General features: G+C 42.7%; 2 protein-coding genes across 4 annotated transcripts in view; both read right to left on the minus strand.

Moving 5' to 3' along the window:
• LOC112563393 (sodium-coupled monocarboxylate transporter 2-like) overlaps nt 1-18,557 on the minus strand; it is a 48,034-nt gene extending 29,477 nt beyond the window's left edge. Inside the window, exons 1-2 of one of the 3 annotated variants that reach the window (XM_025237331.1) lie at nt 17,679-18,557; nt 729-1,129 (exon numbers count right to left, since the gene is read on the minus strand). In XM_025237331.1, the coding sequence (XP_025093116.1) occupies nt 729-1,094 (366 nt within the window). In that variant the 5' untranslated portion in view covers nt 1,095-1,129; nt 17,679-18,557. Of the gene's footprint in view, nt 1-728; nt 1,130-1,381; nt 1,562-17,678 lie in introns of those variants that run through there. The other 2 variants (XM_025237333.1, XM_025237332.1) reach the window with 2 other exon arrangements.
• LOC112563450 (sodium-coupled monocarboxylate transporter 2-like) lies at nt 4,817-12,321 on the minus strand. The gene is made up of 14 exons (XM_025237334.1): nt 12,257-12,321; nt 11,839-11,891; nt 11,444-11,511; nt 11,033-11,187; nt 10,687-10,827; nt 10,268-10,397; nt 9,958-10,046; nt 9,636-9,754; nt 9,272-9,339; nt 8,867-8,953; nt 8,515-8,723; nt 7,422-7,519; nt 6,489-6,607; nt 4,817-5,562 (listed from the first exon to the last, which is right to left on the minus strand). The coding sequence occupies exons 3-14, from the start codon at nt 11,474-11,476 to the stop codon at nt 5,323-5,325; spliced, it is 1,488 nt and encodes a 495-aa protein (XP_025093119.1). The 5' UTR covers nt 11,477-11,511; nt 11,839-11,891; nt 12,257-12,321; the 3' UTR covers nt 4,817-5,322.
• Nucleotides 18,558-19,738: the final 1,181 nt, after the last annotated feature.

The following is a 19,738-nucleotide window of genomic DNA, read 5'->3' on the forward strand; positions in this document are numbered from 1 at the left end:
AAACCAGGTATTTGAATGTATGCATGGGGGGCAACATCGCAGGCTTAAGCACACCCAAAGACATGTAGAGGTTCACAGTATTCAGTTCGTGACCTTCACAAATACTTATTTCACCTGTCGCAAGAGAGTCGCGATTGTGAAATATAATGATGTTTGATGTGTCTGTGTTAACCGTTCTTTGATTTGTCTAGGGTGATCACAAGGTCAATGCTCCTTGATCTATCACAAAGGTGGTTTCGCTAATTCCGTCGCGATATCTGAGAAGAGAATAACACCATCAGCAAAAAAAAAAAAAAAAATCCAATATATCGGCTTTGGCTCTTTTCTCATCAATCAATGACAAATGAGGTTGTATACGGGAAGCATGCTGCTTTCATACATTTACCTGCCTTAAACTAGAAAGTAGTCGTTGATGTCTAGTCAATCAAAATTTACATTTGAATCAGTCAGATTATTGTCTGACTATTGAATTAGAAAATCGTTCTGTCAGAAGAAATAGGAAAAGGACGCTGAGATTTGTTTATTGTATTATACTACAAGTTTTCTGTGACAAAGGGAATGTGTTGAAGAATATTTCATAAGTTAAAACCAACCGACTATGTAAGCATATAGATAGCAGATAAATAACCCACTATTTTAGAGAAACAGGGAGAAAATTTAAGGAGGTCAAGGTATCTGTGTACCCCAACAATTTCCCTGAAGACAGCAACGATGAGCAAGTTGTCTACCTCAAAAGTGCTGGTGATGCCAAGGTTAAAGAAGAACGGGATGAAGATGCGACAGGCCCCGGCAATGGCGAAGATGAAAGCCACGACGAGGTACCACCACATAGTGTTGTAGTTGTAAATCTCTGCAGGGTTGCCCAGCAACGTCAGGGCAGACATGAAGGTCACCATCAAAGACATGGCGACTGGAAAGACGGCCATCTTCTTGCCGCCAAACAAAAACTCTTCAGTCGTGTTCCGCTTCCGGTCCCGGATAGCGTAGAAGATGCCAATTCCCGCTGATATCAGCAGGGTGAGGACGAAGAGCGTGTAATCCACCGGCCCGAAGGTGCGTACGCGACCTGTGTTGATGCTGTAATCGCCCGCCATTGCCTCCAGCAGACGACACCTGGACCTACAAACAATTGGGAATGCGCTGCAATAAGTCCGCCTTCCACATGTCGTTCCCTAGAACTACTTAAGGCCAGAAAACTTCTAATATTTTTATCTTAATGCAAGCATATAACTTGCGAGACGGTATTTTATTGACTTTTTTTTATACGACGAAAACACTAAATATTGTCATACTGCTTTAAAACAAATTTGACTGAAGAAGCAGGGACTATCCCTCCTTATGGAAATTTAAGCTATGTAAATAGATAAAATGATATATTTACCTGAAATATTGACTTAGGGACTTGCAAGCTACCTCTTGATGCAGATAAAACACATGAATTGTTTGCTGTGCTAAAAAAATTATCAGAACTGGCAGAATACAAAATTTGTTGGAGGCATCACCCTAGAATCTCGATAACACTCGGTAGCTGTTTACTTCTGTGCGACCATTCACTTCAAAAGTCATGGCCTTACACTGTACATACTCAACGGAGCAAGAGATTGTTTGATAAACTGCAAAACAGGATACACCAACAATTACAACGTACTTGGTTTGGGTGGGACTCAAAGCAAACAGAAGTGAACTGGCACACAAAAACAGTGTGCGTTGATGCACTCTGTCACTGGAGTGGTTGACAAATGACAGCAAACTGAATAAATTAAAATGCGATTACACGTAAACGTGGGAATTCAAAGTTTTGTTCTTGTGCAGATATGTGTCTCACAGATGGAAACACAAAGAAGAGTAATTCAAGTGCAAAAGTGATTCGTTTTATCAAGCCGTCCTATAGTCTCTCCCTCTATATTATTTCAAGGGAAGAAAAAGGACATTATCACGATAAACAACAATATAAATATAAAGGACTATTGATTGGGCTGTAATATGTATTTGTTGCGGTTGGATAAAACTCAGTGCACAATATTATTTCCCTTAATCTGGGTGAATACACCGTTTCTGTCCTCGAGATACACGCCTACAAACATCAACACGCACAGATAGATGTCAACAACACAGACGTCATGATTGTACATGGACATGTTGTGACCTTAAAGCAATGAGAGAGTCGGGACCATGTTTTTAGGCGTGTATGTGTGTGATGAGCGGCCCGGTGGCGCAACGGTTAACGCTGTTAGCACTGTTAGCACTGTTAGCGCCTGTCACCAATACAGTGAGGGTTGGCTGCCCTGAGTTCATTTCTCGTCTCGGGCATGCTGTTCTTTCTCTGCACGTGACATCTGTTTACAGAGCTGGCTGCCCTCCGCCAAGGACGGTCCCAAGCCCGGCTGAAAAAGGAGGAGGGTTGGGCGTGGGGCCAGCATCCCCACCCCGTAAAACAAATCCTTGCTACCAAACATCGACAACAGTCAAGACTGTAGTCGATGGCCTATGCCCAGGAGGGGCGAAGGGCCTCAAAAAAAAAAAAAAAAAAAATGTGTGTGATGATGTGTCTCCTGTGTGCACATCTTACACGCCGTGTAGGGTTCACCTGTCATTCACCTGAGGCCAAAAACCTACATCAAGAACTGATGCTGATTACTACATCGCTATCTTTGGCAGTAAACGTGTCTCTGTTTGCGACACTCGTCGAAAACACGAAGCAAAGGAGTAACTGTAGCGTGTCGGCGATTGTTCTGCTGTCCGTGTTGTGCTTCCCGTACTGTGCTGGCCCGTCGCTGGGTGTGTGCGTACGGATGGGGAGAATCAAGGGACGGTTTACCAGTCCTTGTGTAACCCTATCCATCTCGCGAGCCCTAAAGCCCTGACTCGCGGCGTCGTCGTCGCGCATCAGCTGCTCGCAGGGTCTTCACATGTATCTTTTTTTTCCGGGATGGGACAGCAAACCCCTCCTCTCTTTGACTCCCCCCCCCCTTTTCTTTGTCTTTTTCTTGCCTTTCGGGCGCGCGGGGTCCTTGGCGCGTTTTCCTGTCTTCTCTGGAGAGTCTTCATCCAGCAACGGACGGCGCCGAACGTGGGGGACGGTGCTGGACCGTGGCCCTAGCGGCCGGCGCTGGTCTCTCATCATCACAAGCCATGGGTGCTGAAGTCGGAGGTGGTGGGCCGCAAGGCGCACTCTGAAATAACCACACCACCACGCAACACAGCCTATGCCACTTGGAGAAAGTAATGACAGAAATGGTGCTCGCCCTGTGAAGATCCGCCAGGCAGGTGCAGTTTTTTTTATTTTGTAAGATTTTTGAGGCTTTGGTCGCGATCATGTGGACCCCTGATATAAAGTAATAAAAATAAGTACTCTTATAAACTCGTGTGCTTATAGACGGCGAGAAAAGGTTGTAGTGGGACAGACGACTAACACCAAATCGAATGGATCGGGGGTTGGTTTAACAATGACCGCGCAACCCCGTCCCTTTTATCATACTACATGGAGGAGAGAGGGAAAAGTATCAGTCCAAGAAAGAACTACTATCGGTACATGGAATGTCCGCACATTACACCAACACGGAAGGTGATGAACACACACGCGAGATCAAACACTACAAATGTGACATAAGGGGCCTGCTAGAAATCAGATGGATGATGGACGGGATTTGGAGAGACAGTAACGGATGAAGGCCATAAACACTGGTATATTAGAGAGGAAACAAAACATGATAATGGTGTATATATCCATGCCCACTGGGCTAGAGTTCTTTCCTGCGCAAAGGTGTTGGAAGGTGCTGTCATAGCACTTCTAGAGCCGTGCTGTTCATTTCATGGACGGCTGTCCATCCCTCTAGGCGTGCTAGGGTGTTGGTACTGGGCATCGTTTCGAACCTCGAAATTTAGCGCATCTTGATCATTCACCTTCAACCGCCAGGTGGTGCCGGAGGGGTCAGGTGTTGCAAAACAGTATAGTCCTTATGCCGGAGCCGATATTTGACATGCGATTAACCTACGAAGCCATGTTGGTAAGTGTGCAATATTCTACTGCATCCTCTGGTCTTGAACTGCTTTGATCGGCGAGTGCGAGTTTGTGTGCAAGCAAGCCAGTTTGTTTTGCGCTGGAATCGTTTCTTTCTGATTGTTAGAGAATTTTATCTCTGTGTTGCTGCTGTTATCTCTGTTCTCACTTATTCCAATTCAATAGCTTCAGGGGAGCTTTGCACGCCAGATCATAAGTAGTGACATTGTAAAAGGTCTTGGTTGGGAATGGGCTTGAAAGGAGGGAAGAGTTTTACTCACGCCGTTAAACACGCTTCTTCCTTTTCTTGTGTTTCTCCTACTTGGACTGGAATTTTTCCTCGATCATCTCCCTTCACCTATGTTCCGGCCACCTGATCTGTGGCACGGACTAACACAGAGTCCGCCTGTGACAAGAACAGTCAGCGCCCGGTCGTCCCATCGGGAGAGAGCAGGGAGGAGACAAGACTGAGTAACAGTTCTCCAGCGTTTTGTCGTCCATCCTGCTAGAACCATCAATAGACAATTTTTGTTTGTTTGTTTGTTTCCCTATAGTTCCACGCTGCAGGTTGTGACTGTGGTGTCGTGGCCTGTGAGTGTGCAGCTGCGACTGTGTATCCGGCGACACGCATTGAGTACTAGAGAGGTGTGAACTCACAAAGACTTGCAAACTATAACCTTTGTTTTAAAGTATAGAGATTATAAAGAAAGCAACGGACAGGGAGAATTAAGGAAACTGAACTGGAGCAGACTAGTATAACCAGGTAGGTAGAAAACAAAATAATCACATTGTTTACACTGGTGAAATTAAGAGAGATTGTGTTGTAAGGCTTTATTACAGATCCTCACCTGGTTACCTTTGAAACATTTCAGCCGTAAGCACCCCTGCCTGGCTTAAGTAATAGTGTTATATACTAAGTATAATACAGAACAAAGAAAAGCATTTGGAGCCACAGTTAGGAAACGGAGATAAACCCCTACCTCCAGGTTTGCTTTTCCTCAGTTAAACACTCATCGGTGCAGACATAGACGTGAGACAAAATCAATGTTTACAAATATGTTTACAAATCAGGACATAAAGATTTGATTGTGAGTTAATTTTAAAAGTTGTAAAAAACTTTGGAAAGTGCTACACCTATTATTTAGAAATACATCTCTGTTTAACATGCAAGCATAGTGAGCACAACAATATTCTCTAAAGCAAGCTGATAAAAGGTGTCTGAGCCTCAGTGGTGGTAGAGTGACAAATATCAGATCCAGTCTATGTTTAAAGGCCCTGCTTTAAATCAAAAGCTAATATTACCATCTACCACATGAAAGTGTTTACAGTCGAGTCTGTACTACTCCGTTTTCGAAACTTTCTCCAGGTGCGAATGCCTCATTAATATTCCCATCACCAATAATTATTTTCACTTTCGGTGTGTCATCTTCCTCACGAGTAGGCTTGACGAATGTGTTGTCACCATCTCGCTCTTTCGAGAATTCAGGATTTTTGTTGAGGGAAGAAGCAGAGCCAGATTGTATATTGTAGATGGTGCTCTTTGATGCGCTCCGGTCATATTTCTGCACACATATAGAGTGCACGAGGTCAGACCACACAAAGATAGAAAAAGGAACTGACAGAAAAATAATATGATGGATGATTACAGTTTGGCTCAAAGTTTTGGGTAGAATTATGAAACTTACATCCACATCCGTTCTGTTAGCTCAAAGTTCCATTTTGGACAAACTGATGACACTAAGGACAAAATAAAATGTGGTCTACGCATGGGTGGCACAAGCCGGTGGGCAAAATAGTCTTGTACAAGACAGCATAAACGTTGACAGATTATTCGTACGATCATTAGTCGAGGGCTTTTCTTATTCATTTCCTTCCTAGTGTATACGCACGTACAAATACATAGACATACCATGCAGATATCCATCACATGCTACATGCCAATCGCTCACTGACTTTGATCAAAGAATACTGGTGCTAATGTTCTAGAAGTAGATGCTTGTATCGCGGACTACTTAATTAGTTACCTCTCTCTCTCCCACTTTCTTGAGCTCTATTCTTGTTGAATGTGTCGACATCACTATAGCTATGACTTATGTATGACGTATGTTTGATTTATGTACCACAAACGACTGAAACGATGTAAAATGGAAGAAAAAATAACTGAGTTTGGCGACGGGAACACATACGATATTGTTGTGAAAAGGTCAAGTTGTTTGTGTTGTGGGTTATTGTCATCCGGTGCTTATCTATGCCTGTCTTTTCTCGTCCTTTCTGTATCATACGCTCTTTTCATAGTCTATTTCCTGTCCAATAACAGAGACGCGCGGCTATCGGGTAGGGCGCACCCGTTCAGGTCTGATATAGAGTGAGTCTGTCTTGTCTTGTCTTGTCAGTCTTATAAAGTCAAGAAAAAATACAGACAAATCACAAACATGAACAGTGGTTTTGACAGTAGATATTTGACAGTCTCAGTCTCCTGAATACTCACCCCTTTATGCACGATGCCAAAGCGAAGGGGCTTGAGAATCTTCTCGGGAAGACAGGGGAAGAGCTTATCGAAGATGGGGCAGATCAAACGGGGATCAATTGAGGTCGGTTTAGTGAAGCCTGCAATTCCAAACACAGAAGGGAAATGACTTCGACGAATGTAAGAATCCTGTGTGTGTGTGAGAGAGAGACAGAGAGAGAGAGAGAGCGTGAGAGAGAGAGAACAAGAAAAGACATAAACAGACAGACAAATGAAATAAAAAATGTGATTTGACTAATAAGGCTTAACTCGGAGAGTGTAGTCGGCTGCAACTTTTATTCTAACGACGGGTTTAAGATTAGGGCATTATACTATTTTCCAAAGTCTGATATATTTTCCTACCCAACACGCACACTTCTGTTTTCACGATACAGGCACAGAAAAATTTCGACAATACAGATGTCAGGATTGTACAATGTACATGGATGCGTTTACATTTTCAAGGCTTCAGCCAGTGGAAGAATTGAGACCGTGTTAGAATTCAGCATATCGGTGACAAATGTGATGTCACGAGTTTGACCTGTCGCTGTCTCATTGTAAGAAGATTTTCTTAGGCGTGTATCTCGCAATAAGTTTTATCAATTATTATAAAAAAAACTACGCCCAACTAGATCTTTAAAGCAGTGTCATTATGTCCTCATTTACAGTACTAAATTACTGGATTGTATATTTTTAATAAACACCAGGAGAAATAATCAGGAAAGAGTGTCCCCATGTGGTGTAAAGTGTCCTCAACAATGACTAAGACACCTGAATATCTTGTAACGAAAGTTAAATATTTGCAGAAAAAGTGCACTCCTGTGGGTTTTAACGCTTTTCCTCACTTCTTCGCCGTTTACAGAAAATGATGTGCAACCATGTGTGGCAGAATGAGACCTAGATGACTTCACTGACCCGTGAAGAAGCTGATGACGATGCCAGGCCCCCACACCAAGATCATGCCCAGTCCCGTGTACCACATGTATGACATTTGGTACAGCGGCTCCAGCACTCTGGCGGACGGACAAAGTGAAAGACAAACAGTCCATTAAAAGCAGCAATTCCTACAGTGATGACTACCAGCAGATAAAGCTTCATATGAAGGACTACATGACTATAAACGGTACAGATTCAATTAGGTGCATAGTGGTCGAAGTTTCTTTTTTAAAAAAAGCTTGTGTCATTTCTTTAGACATATCCTTTCTATGTTATCTTTTTTACTTGTGATTCCTAGTTCGACTGTACTGTTTATAGTCGACTTCATCTAACAAGTTAAAAACTCACGGTAAAAATCAGCGCTTAAATAGTGTTTTAGTATGAAAGTTTTCTACACATTGAAATTTCCCTTTTGCTCGTTGTTTGTGCTTACTAACAGATTTTTCTGAATGTATCGTCAAATGTGCTAGAACCCATTTGTTAAAGAGTTATTTGTGAAGGGAAATAAATGGAAAGCAAGTAGCTGAGTATTGATGTGGAAGGGGAAATTCAAACAGCGAGCGGGAGATATATCTCCAGAGAGGAATAGGGAAAAGAAAAGAGTGTGGAAAAATTCACGCCACCCATTTGATAAATTATACAATACGCATAATCAATTCAAAAAGAAACACCTATAATCTAACTGGAACCGCCTCAGATTACTCCAAAATGGACAGCTACCTAGAAAACTATGTTAACTACTATCTGTTGTCGTTAAGCATGATCTTTTCATTTTCAGTGCAATTCAGCGAACTCACTTTGGATCGGTGGCTGTGACTTACTAGAAGCATTTATTTCTACACAAAAATATGTTGTTTGAATCTGTAGATGAACGTTCGTAAATGTTTTAGTACCTAAGTACCTACATCCATTATTATTTGGTATTTGATTTTTAAGAAAATACCAACATACACTGTAGTTGAAAATCATCTCTATCGTTGTCGTCGTCGTTGTAATCATCATCATCATCATGTAGCATTGTGATTAATTTGTGCTTTATAGAAATTAAACTCTGGGTGAGAAGACAAGTTACCCAGCGGAAGACGAATGGGTCACTATAGTCGTGGTGGTGACGGCGGTGGTGGTCAGGGTGACATTAGGCTCTGTGATGCCTGCCTTGGTCGTCCAGTTGCAGGCCGTTGTACTGGTCACTGACAGCGGTGTTTTGATGTCGTTAAAGAAGGCCCCCAGTCCTATCCACAGCAGTAGTACCAGAGAGGTCATGGTCCCGAAGAAAGCGCCCTGTAGCACCAAGCAGACGCAAGTCGTCAGCGCACTGTACGCGTGCATGAGTCTTCCTGTTTTTGTTTTTGTTTTTTAATATGTGTGTGCGCGTGCAATCATCCTTTTTGACCAGGAATGCTCTCTACCACTTAACAACTCACCCACTTGTTGCCCCAAGGGAAGAACATCCCAAATGTGATAACCCCCAGCACAGGGCCATTGAGTATTCCAAACACTATGTAAATGGCCTGGAATGTAAATCAGGTATGAAGTCAATTACGTATTCTTACTAAGACATTTAATTGTAAAACACATGATTTCCTACTACAAATGTATCAAATATTAAGTTTAAAAATTTAATGAAATTTGAAGCAGTTGCGTGCGTTACTGATCGCAAATCATGTAGCAACATTTCGGTTAAGCACTGTAAGTGTGGCATAACATTTTTAATTGTTCTTTCTTAAAGATTCGTGCTTTTGACAAAAGGAGCAATCTGCTCTTAGATAATATTCACTTTGAAATTGAAGAAATTGCGGTTTATAAAATAGTTCTCTAAACTTACAGACCTCAAGCACGGAGCCCAGATGAGAGACAACCCACGCAAGAGCGATGGCTAACAATCCATAGAAACCCACTGCGACAGACAGACAACAGGAGGATGCAATGCACGAAAAAAAAATTACCTATAAGGTTTGTTAATACTCTCCTTGATAATTACAGTACTTGACAAAATATAAAATATCGGATACGACAAATTAACAGTTTCCGGTAATATCCTTCCGCTATCGAACACTAGCATAATAATTATGACCACAGTTTGTGTTCATTTAGTCAGCCTAGGTGCGCAATTTTGCGAACCTTTTGTAGTCACCTGAGTAAAACGCACGTGACTTTTGCAGTTTTCACAAAGGTTTACAGCAGGTTACTCACCGAGTAATTTTGAGATCATGGCGGAGCGGAATTCCGAGACGTTTTTACAGCAATGGCTGGTCTGCATAATGTCACTAAACGTAACTGCTCCCAGAGCGTTCAGTCCCGACGACAACGAACTGCGAAATTAATTAAACACAGCGCTAAAAATGATGAAGTCATCAAATGTTTGTCGCCATAGCGACAGTTGCTTGTCACAAGCGTAACATAAGCCGCACATACATGACGTCAGTGTAGCACACTTATGACCAGCGTTACTAGACCGCATGCTTATGAGGCTAGTGTAGCTAGAGAGAACATGACATCAGTACCAGATACTCACCTCAGGCTGCCACTGACGACGCAGGACAGAAATACTCCAGGAAGGCCGTCAACGTGTCCCAAGATGTCCATCACAAAAAGTGGGATGAGCTGCGACATGAGCATGAGGAGCCTTTAGTCCCAGAGCAAAGGTATCGGGGTCACAGTCTTGACATGTTCTTGTTCTAGTTTTAGTGACACTCCATCATAGACAGGGACTTAGCACTGTAAAGCTTTATATAACTGCTCATTTTGATAACCCAAATAAAGCTTTATCCCACATCCTCCCAACACACGTCCATGTTGTGTTTCTATGATTGTGTGGGACTCACCTGGTCAGTTTTTGTAACGAGGCCAAACGTAATCGGGTGGCAGTCGGCGTAGAAGGCGAACATGACGATGCCGATCATGCAGCAGAGACTGACGATGAGAATCAGTCCCGGCATGTTCAGGAACATAGCCCTGCACAGTGAGGTCACCTCATCATCAAATCATCGCCATGACCTCGGGTCAGAGTGACGTCAGATACGCCAGACCGTAGATACTTGGCGTCTTAACTTGGGATTAACATAATGAGACTCCATCTTCCCTGATATACTCACACACACGCTCTCTCTTCCTCTTTCAATCAGTTAAAAATAAAAATGTGGACAGAGAAAAAGAGTTAATACTGAGAACACTTTATCTCTACGGGCTATAGGTTCAAGATGAGTAAAGGGTTTTCTAATGTTGCTTAGTAAAGCATGCTTACATCTGGGCTTTCTTGACGCTAGGGCAAGACAGGCAGCGCTGTACTTGTGCCTGGTTAATGCCGTACAGGTAGACCCAGAAGAAGAGACCGCCAACAACCATTGACCATACCGTGTGTCGAGTCTTGGGGTCAAAGTCAAATCTGCAAGGAATCAAACTGCTGATGAAATACTGATGATGGTTATGATTGATGATTTTTTTTTACAAGGATGACGATGATGATAGTGTGTAATTTTCATAAGGATCAATAAAATATTGTCGTTTTCATCGATGATAACTAGCACAGAAGGTCATAAACTTCAACTTTTTATCGCGTGCGATACGTCACACCCGTGAACAGCGCCTACTCGTCAAAGACGATTCTGGAGCGATTGCTAGCGATGAGCCAGGCGTTGCCGAAGCCGCCCATGACGATAGAACCTTGGATGAGTACCGCCAGCAGACCAGCAAAGATGACCCCGGCCTGAAAGGTGTCTGTCCACAGCACCGCCTTCATCCCGCCCTGCATGTTCCCACAAAAACAATTTTGTCATCGGCGTACTCTTTACCTCTCGCATCATTAAAACGTAGTGAGTCAAACAAACAGACAAACAAACAAACCAACAGACAAAGAATCTGACACACGAAGAGCGACACACTGAGTAACAAGTATTACGACACAAAGAGCATTTAAGAGGATCGGGTGAGGACATGAGATACAACAGGGGCTCTTGAAGGAAGAAATTGTTTTATTGTGCTGTAATCAGCAAACATCTTACCAGAGTCGTGTAGAAGGTCACAACAAACCCCATGCCGACAACAGAGCCCCACAGATGAAGCCCTGTGACTGGAAACAAAATCTGCATCTTTTTAACCCAAGTATGAGATAAGCGATATGTATAATTTGTTTTGGGGAGGGGGGGGGGTTGTTAAAAAGTTACACCAGTATAGTGTGATGATTACTACTCTATAAGCAGACACTTTTCGTGCTGTGATGTAACGGGGAAGAGGGGAAGGATGTTCAGAGCATGCGTTACAAACTTACTCGTCTTTTGTCAGGTAGGGAAGGGAAGGATAAAGGGTTTGTGAAGAATGTTTCCCATGCTGTCTTAGATGTCGAATTAAAAAAGTAATGTAATTTTTTAAATTAAAAAAGAAAGTACAGATAATTTACCTGCGATTTAAAGCAAGCGATGGTGCATACAGCAAAAATGCCATATACAGCAACTGGAAAATGAGAAACATGAGAATGAAACAAGTTCAGAATGGCCATCAATACTGATTCAATGCTTAGCAATGCTTTTCCGCATTTAGGGTTCATCTCTCCTCCCCTCTTCCCGGTAAAAAAATGCGCCCATATAGTCATCCATATCTCTCTCTCTACAATTTTGTATGCATTGTGTAACATTCTGAATAAGACTTTAGAACGACGTTGGTTCTTCCCTTTCTCCCTTCGAGTTCCCCTCACACACCTGCACTTAATTCTTAAAAGTTGTAGCTTTGTTGAACTTTTGCATCCATGATAAACAGTGTGTTTCTGACTCAAATGAACACTGTACTATGTCAAGATTCAGTTGCAATTTACTGCTCACCGTTTGCAGTATAAGAAGACTTGAACCCAATATTCTCACATGCTTGTCGAAGCGCATTTCCAGGTACTGCAAAGAGGAAGGTGTGTTCATTTGTAAGGGACTAGAGTTGGCATGTCCTGATTATACCTTTCTAAGGTAAAATAAAAGAGGCTAAGAGCATTTGAAGGTATCACTACACCTGGATAGAGCGAGAGAAGATATCAGTACGTTCTTACACTTCGTGCGTGGAGTGAAATTAAAAGTCACTGTCGCCTTATTACATACTGAAGTACCGACGAACACAGTCCCAATGTAAGTCTTTCGTGTAAAAAGAAAACGAAGTTGTTGATTTTTCTTTGTTATTTTGGGGGACTGAGGATAGTGAACACAGATGAGGTTATGAAAAGGACACTTAACTGAACTTTAGAACTCCGGTCCAGAACAATAGCATTATATATAAAAAAATATAACAGATATAAGCAAGACAATTAAAATATAAAACCCAAATAAACAAAACAAAACAAAGACTGCATAAAAAATAGCAACTGTCAAACCGCTTAAAACATTGAAAGTCATGTCCCTGTAGTATTATACTGAATTACCGAGCCCTCAGTACAGTCATGACCGCACATTCTAACATCACGATTCTGATTATAAATGGTCTGTTGCTCTGGCTGTGCTGCTATTTTAAGATGAAGAAGAAATTCAAAACAAAGAGTGGTGTATTGTATTGTATGCATAAAGGACAACATCACAGACAAAAGCACACCCAAATCGCTGTACAGGTTCACAGTATTCAGTTCGAAATATTTGTTTCCCCTGTCCCAAGAAACAGAAGAATGTTTGATATGTCTGTGTTAACCATTGTTTGTCTAAGTTAATCACAAGTCGTTCAACTGTTTCTTCAATTCAGTCGCCATATCCGAGAAGAGAATAACTTCATTAGCAAACAAAAGCATTAATAAATCGACTTTGGCTGCCTTCTCTTTTATCAAGATCAAACTAGATGGTATAGGGGATGTATACTATTTTCATACATTCACCTGCCTGAAAAACAGTTGTCGATGTCCAGTCAAGGAAGGTTTACATTATCTGACACACCTGGAGGCTAATAATCGTTGACCGCATTAAATTAACAGATTGTTCTTTCAGAAGAAAGAGGGAAAGGATGTAAGAGAGATTTGCTGTACTTAGAAAATTTTTCTTTGGCAGAGTTTTATGTTAAGTTACAGAAGAATTCAGCAATTAAGACTGCCATTATTTTGTAGGAGAGCTGCAGAGGAAGGGAATTTAATAACTGCAGGGGATCTCTGTAAGCCCAAACCATTTCCTTGCGCCGATGTGAGTTTTGAACATTGGAGTTAGCAGTCCGTGTCAGTATGTTACCTGCGGACATTTTGCGCTGCACGTGAAAAGTGAGAAGAGTGAGCGACTGAGCGAGTTGTTTGGAGTTGTTTAACAAGTGTGATGTTAAATTGTAAACGAGTGGCCAGTCTTTCCCTTCCCGAGGAAGCATGATGGCTGCGAAATGAAGACCGGTCCGCTGGCACGGTATGATCGTATTTGATGTACTTTTGGTATCTGAAAATGAATTGGTTTGGGGAATTTTCCGGTCAAACAATACTGTAAATTTGTGCTGATTATTAAAATAGTATTTCATTATACTTTAGGAACAGTTTTGGGAGGCGGAGAGACAGCGCACACCGTTTGCCGATCCTACAGAGGACGACTGGTCCAAGCCCGGTCCCTCGTCTGGATTAATGGGCATCTTATCTGTGCTGCCTTGTGGATAACTCAGGGAGATGCTTCGTTCCTTTGTTTCGAAGTACGTCAGTGTGCAAGTGACAATTGACAGTTTGCGAAGTCGTCGCTGGAGTAGAGCTGACCCCTATGAGAGCGCAGCCTAGTGGGAGGAGACTGTGGCCAGTACATCCCAGAAACTGAGTACTACAGAGTACCTCGTACCTGGTTAACGAAAGGCAACTACGCAACGTAGTCTATGCTTTTGTTTAGCTACCCGGCACTCAGACCGTGAGGGGGAAATGTACTGGTCAGTGTGAAACAGAGGTTAACGAACTGTGTGCCCGGGCGGGAGCTTTCCGTCCCTCGCAGTCAGCTGCTGTGTGTGTGGAAGTACTTCCGGAACGAGTCGCAGTAAATTTGTATTATTAAGATTAGAGAAGTCCTGTAGTAGCGGATCTGTATGTGTTGTTGTTGAACAAAAGGACACATACATGTGCGCATTCGGGCTTGATAGGAGGTACATGCGTGTGACGGGACACTTTACAGACAGGGATGTGAAAGAGTTGCTCACCTCAAAAGTACTGGTGACACCAAGGTTGTAGAAGAACGGGATGAAGATGCGACAGGCCCCGGCAATGGCGAAGATGAAAGCCACGACGAGGTACCACCACATAGTGTTGTAGTTGTACATCTCAGCAGGGTTGCCCAGCAACGTCAGGGCAGACATGAAGGTCACCACCAAAGACATGGCGACCGGGAAGACAGGCATCTTCTTGCCGCCTAAGAGGAACTCCTGAGTCGTGTTCCGCTTCCGGTCCCAGATAGCGTAGAAGAGGCCGATGCCCGCTGATACCAGCAGGGTGAGGACAAAAAGTGCGTAATCCACCGGCCCGAAGGTGCGAACGCGACCTGTGTTGATGCTGTAATCGCCCGCCATTGCCTCCAGCAGACGACACCTGGACCTGCAAACAACTGAGAGTGCACTGCAATAAGACTCTGAAAGTCCGCCTTCCACAAGTCGTTCCCTAGAATGACTTAAGGCCAGCAGGCTAAACTTTTATTTTATTATTTTATCTCAACTGCGTCAGAGTGGTCGATCAGTAGAGAACTGATGGAAGTTTTCACGGAAACTTACCTCTTACTAGAAGACGGTATGCTACGATTTGTTTTCTTCCAATCAGGATCCGGGATCAAGAAATAAAAACCTTTTCACACCCCAGATTAAAATGGTAAGTGTTGCCATTGTTTTGAATTCCTGAATTTAATTCAATATTTGCATTTAACCTTAAGAGTGCAATAGAATTTGTTTAATATACCTTCGGTGACCAAGTGTAGCTCATCCGTTTGAGTAAAAGGTGTGATGCAGACATGACTGAGTATAGAAAGGCTCCCAATGAACAATAGTGTCTCTGTCTCTGTTTTTTATTTGTGAGCTTTTTTCCATGCCTTACTGTTTACATTATTTAAAGTTGATAGGGTCATCCTGTTACAGGCGCAACTTTGTTATCGAGTAACGGGTGACGACCATACCAAAATGGCGGCCCGCTAGGCGGCGCTATCTCAAACAAATTAGGTCACTGCATGGACCTCCGTAAGCTGCTCGCTGCAGTCGCTCTCCATCGTGTGCTCCACGTCCGACACTAAAATAAACCGGTGCAAACAAGAAAAAATAAACAAAATAAAACACAAAAAACCCCTAAAATATTCCTATCACGTGGTCCATTAAAGGCAGTTCATTAATGTCACACAACTCCAAGCCATGCCCATCCCCTCTCAAACATCGATCACATCCTCTCTCCCCTCTAGTGACATCGACCGGCCTATGACGCAGCGCGTGACCCTAGAAGTTGTGCCCGCCAACCTAACCTGAAAACTTAAAGTATGTCGAGGAAAATGTGATGAAAGGACAAGGTCTCGAAGATCGATTTATACAATATTCATATTTAATAAAAGTTCTTGTATAATGAAATCAAGTCGAATCTTGTCTACTGTAGACCGCTAGTACTGCTATAGACTGTCTAGAGCAGGGGTGGGCAATTAATTTTCCCAAGGGGCCGGATGAGAAACTGGGATGGTTCTAGAGGGCCGGACTAATATAGTTAACTCAGTTTTACCCAATACTGTATATATAGTATATTTACTGGCGGGCGGGCCAGCGGGCGGGCCGGTCAGAGACAGGAGGCGGGCCGGATCGGCCCGCGCGCCGGCGTTTGCCCAGGTCTGGTCTAGAGCTTGGTGTCATGTCAGAAGACAAGTGCTTGTTTACCATACATCCTTTACTTGAAACATTGTCTTAGGGACTGACAAGACTTGCCGTTAGCTATGAACACAATGAATTTTTTGCTTTGCTTAGCTGACAGATTACAAAATTTATTGAAAACTCCACATTGTGATCAAAGTTATGAGTTCGATAACACCCGGTAGCTGTTTGGTGTTTTGTTGTTTGTTTGTTTTTTTTTGTACGACAGGTAACTCCTCGATGTGATTTCACTTGCTCCCTCAATAGAGCAAGAGATTTTTTTGATGAACTGCAAAACAGAATGCATCAACAACCATAGGGTACTGGCGGTTTGCGTGAAATTCAAAAAGAAAAAAGTGCACTGACACAAAAATAGTGCTTTGGTGCAATTCTGTCACTGACCTATTTGTTTGACTCGGCTTTTTGTGAATGGTCTGTCCTCTGGAACCCGATACACAAGATAAGAAATGGGATGTGGGAAAAGATGTGGCAAAGGCGAACTTGATATTCGTCTGATGGCACGCATGATTTCTGGCACAACGACCTACATATGATCTAGTTTTGGTGGTTATGAAACAGGTGACAACAACGTGACTAAACTAAGATGCAATTGCATGTGAACGCATGAAATTAAAGTTTTGTTCTAGGGCAGATGTGCGTCCAAAGCATGAAAACATGAATAAGAGTCATTCAAGTGCAAAGGTGCTACGTTTTATCAAGCCGTCCTATTATTTCTCCCTCTATTTTATTCCACGATAAAAAATAGCTTTAAAGGACTTGTAGGGTGCAAAATGTTTTCTACTGATTAGGTAAAGCTCAGCGCACAATACTATTTCCCATAATCTGGATGAATACATTCCTTCCGTTCTCGAGATACACGCCTACATAACCATTCAGAGAGGTCAACAGCACGGACGTCAGGATTGTATACGTGCGGGCTACAACCTTATGAACCGGGCCCATCTGTTAGTTAGGTGTGTGTGCGTGGTGATGTGTCTTCTGTGTGCATATCTTGCACGTGGTGTAGGGTTCTGAAGCCGTAAACCTTCAAGAAGAACTGATGCTTATTACTTCATCGCTGTCTTTGTCAGGGGACTCGTCTCCGCTCGTCGAAAGCACGAACCAAAAGAGCAGCATCTGCCTCTCAATTAACAAATTGAAAATAAAAAGAAAGTTTAAAACAAAAACGGAGAAACACATTCAGCATGAACAAGCGTGTCGTGGAATAGCCCAAAAGAATAAGAGTGAAGTTTGGAGAGAAAAAAAAAGTGAAAATAGTAAGACCTGTGAAGCTGCCATGTGTCATAGTGAACTTGTGTTACCAATGAAGCTGCTAGGAATAGTTGTATGTGCTGTTGTCCTGCCGAGGTGTGGCAAGGCAGCTTGTATGTTGCAGAACCGGCAGGTGATGGTTTGATCATAAATTATCATGTCCTGAGGAAAACATTTTCTCGTACTTACGCTAACTGCGATGTCCGCGTAGCAAACTTTTTCCACAACAACCGCTGAGCTGAGGCGACTGCGAAAGAGTTCTGACTTGGAGTAAACGTGGGTAACTTCTCAAGGATTTTCCAGACGAAATTTTTCCAAGAACCGTACTCTGTCTTCCTTGCAGATAGAGGACTCTTTTTTTTTTTTTACACTAAGCGCAATTTTATGTCGGTTATCAAAACACTTGGATACACAATTAACGTCACCCCAAACTGCATTCTTTTTCATTCGCTGATTATGCTCGTCATTGGAGTGGAGGCAGGTTGACTAAAGTGAGAGTTCTCAGCAAGCCTCACTGGTTGGTTTCTCTGGTCCTGTGTGTGCAAGTGTCCTGTGCTTGCGCCGCGCCTCTCACGGCTCAAATGTTTATTAGAGGCACGCATGAGGTGTGACGAGTCATCGTGTCGTCTGTTTGAACTTGTCACTTTGGGCAGGGTGGGGGAGCGGAAACTGCTTATGCAGATTTTAGAGCATCCATTAAAACCAAGAATGTAGAACGCAAGGTACTGCAGCCTTCGTCTGTGGGTAACATTTCACCCCTTCTCACCCTACATACACACACATACTATGAGCTCCGGAAGATCAGCTCCATTCGTCACACTCTGTCCATCTCAACGACCAAAATTCTCATCAACTCATTTGTTCTGTCTAAACTAGACTACTGCAACTCTCTTCTTCCTGGATGTCCACAGCACCTCATCCACAAGTTTCAGAAAGTCCAGAACTCAGCTGCTCGTCTTGTTTTCCGGACTTGCAAATGTAAGCAGGTCACACCACTTCTTCACTCTCTTTACTGGCTACCAGTTAAACCTAGAATAGACTACAAGCTCTCAACACTATGCTATGGATTCTTTGAAGGCTGCCCCCCCTCCCAAACTACTTTTAAAATCTTGTCTGTCCACACTCCTGCCCGAAACCTTTGCTCCTCAGCAGACTCCCGCATTCTATCCTCTCCTCCCACAAAGACAGTCACACACGGACAACGGACGTCCTCCCTCTGTGCTGCTCAGCAGTAAAACTCTCTTCCACATCACATTCGCAACTCGGACTACAAGGCTACATTCAAACACTCTCTGAAAATATATCTGTTCATATAAGTACTCTCCCTGAATTACTTTACTATTCTTAACTCCTTTATAATATTGTCTGTCATGTTAACCATCAAGTACGGCTCCAACTGTTCACAGTCTCCTTCATACCTTCTTCCTCCATTGCTCTACGTTCTGTGCCTGTACGTATCTCACAATCTGTTCATTCATCATTGCTAGTCTTCGCAGTGAGTGCGATTTATCTTGGTCATGGTGCTGTGCATTATAAATACCCATTATTATTACTACTACTACACACACACACAATGCCTAGTGTTGTGACCGCAATAAGAGTTTAATGATAATAAACACATGATTAAGAAGGAGCGTGCTGTCGAGCGTAAGAGGGCTTTTGTATCCTCAAGTTCGTGGCAACCACTTAAGCAAATGACTCTTTGATTACAGTGGCACTAATTTCATTCACATTCACATGGACACAGGTTTGTTTAGATAATTCATACAGGTTTGTTGATTGCACGCCTGATCGACCAATAACAACAAAGAGTTTAGGTTTAGACTCAACAAAACGTTTCTCAAGTAATAGCCTTCTATTACATGTAAGTATCCATAAGCATATTAAGACCGAAAATATCTTCTATAATCAGATAATTTTTAAAAGTGAATGTTTAGGAATCTATATACTTAGCACCGACAAAAACGTTTAAGAAAAAAAAGTAGAAAAAGCAAAGAATTTTGCTATGCCTCTATGTAATTGTGTCTGAAGGCCAGGTAGCCCTCTAAGCTTCCAGTTGTCGAAGGATGAGGTGTTACCGCTATTTGCTAAGGGTTTGCTTTCATTTATTTATTTTATTTATTTTTTTTTATTTTTATTGCGAGTGATACCTTTCTCTTCTCCCTCGCTCTTACCCTCCCCAACCTTCTATGAAGTCAGATAACTTATTTAACAGCTGGGTTGACCGAGTTTGCCGCCCCACACAGATA

Source organism: Pomacea canaliculata, linkage group LG1 (genome assembly GCF_003073045.1).
Source record: "Pomacea canaliculata isolate SZHN2017 linkage group LG1, ASM307304v1, whole genome shotgun sequence".
Taxonomy (NCBI): domain Eukaryota; kingdom Metazoa; phylum Mollusca; class Gastropoda; order Architaenioglossa; family Ampullariidae; genus Pomacea; species Pomacea canaliculata.

Coding starts and splice junctions, on each gene's coding strand:
- LOC112563450 (XM_025237334.1), bottom strand. CDS start 11,476: ATGGGGTTTGTTGTGACCTTCTACACGACTCTG. Junction 11,188..11,443: donor TGACCTTCTACACGACTCTG/GTAAGATGTTTG, acceptor GGGAACATGCAG/GGCGGGATGAAGGCGGTGCT. Junction 8,724..8,866: donor TCCCTTGGGGCAACAAGTGG/GTGAGTTGTTAA, acceptor TTGGTGCTACAG/GGCGCTTTCTTCGGGACCAT.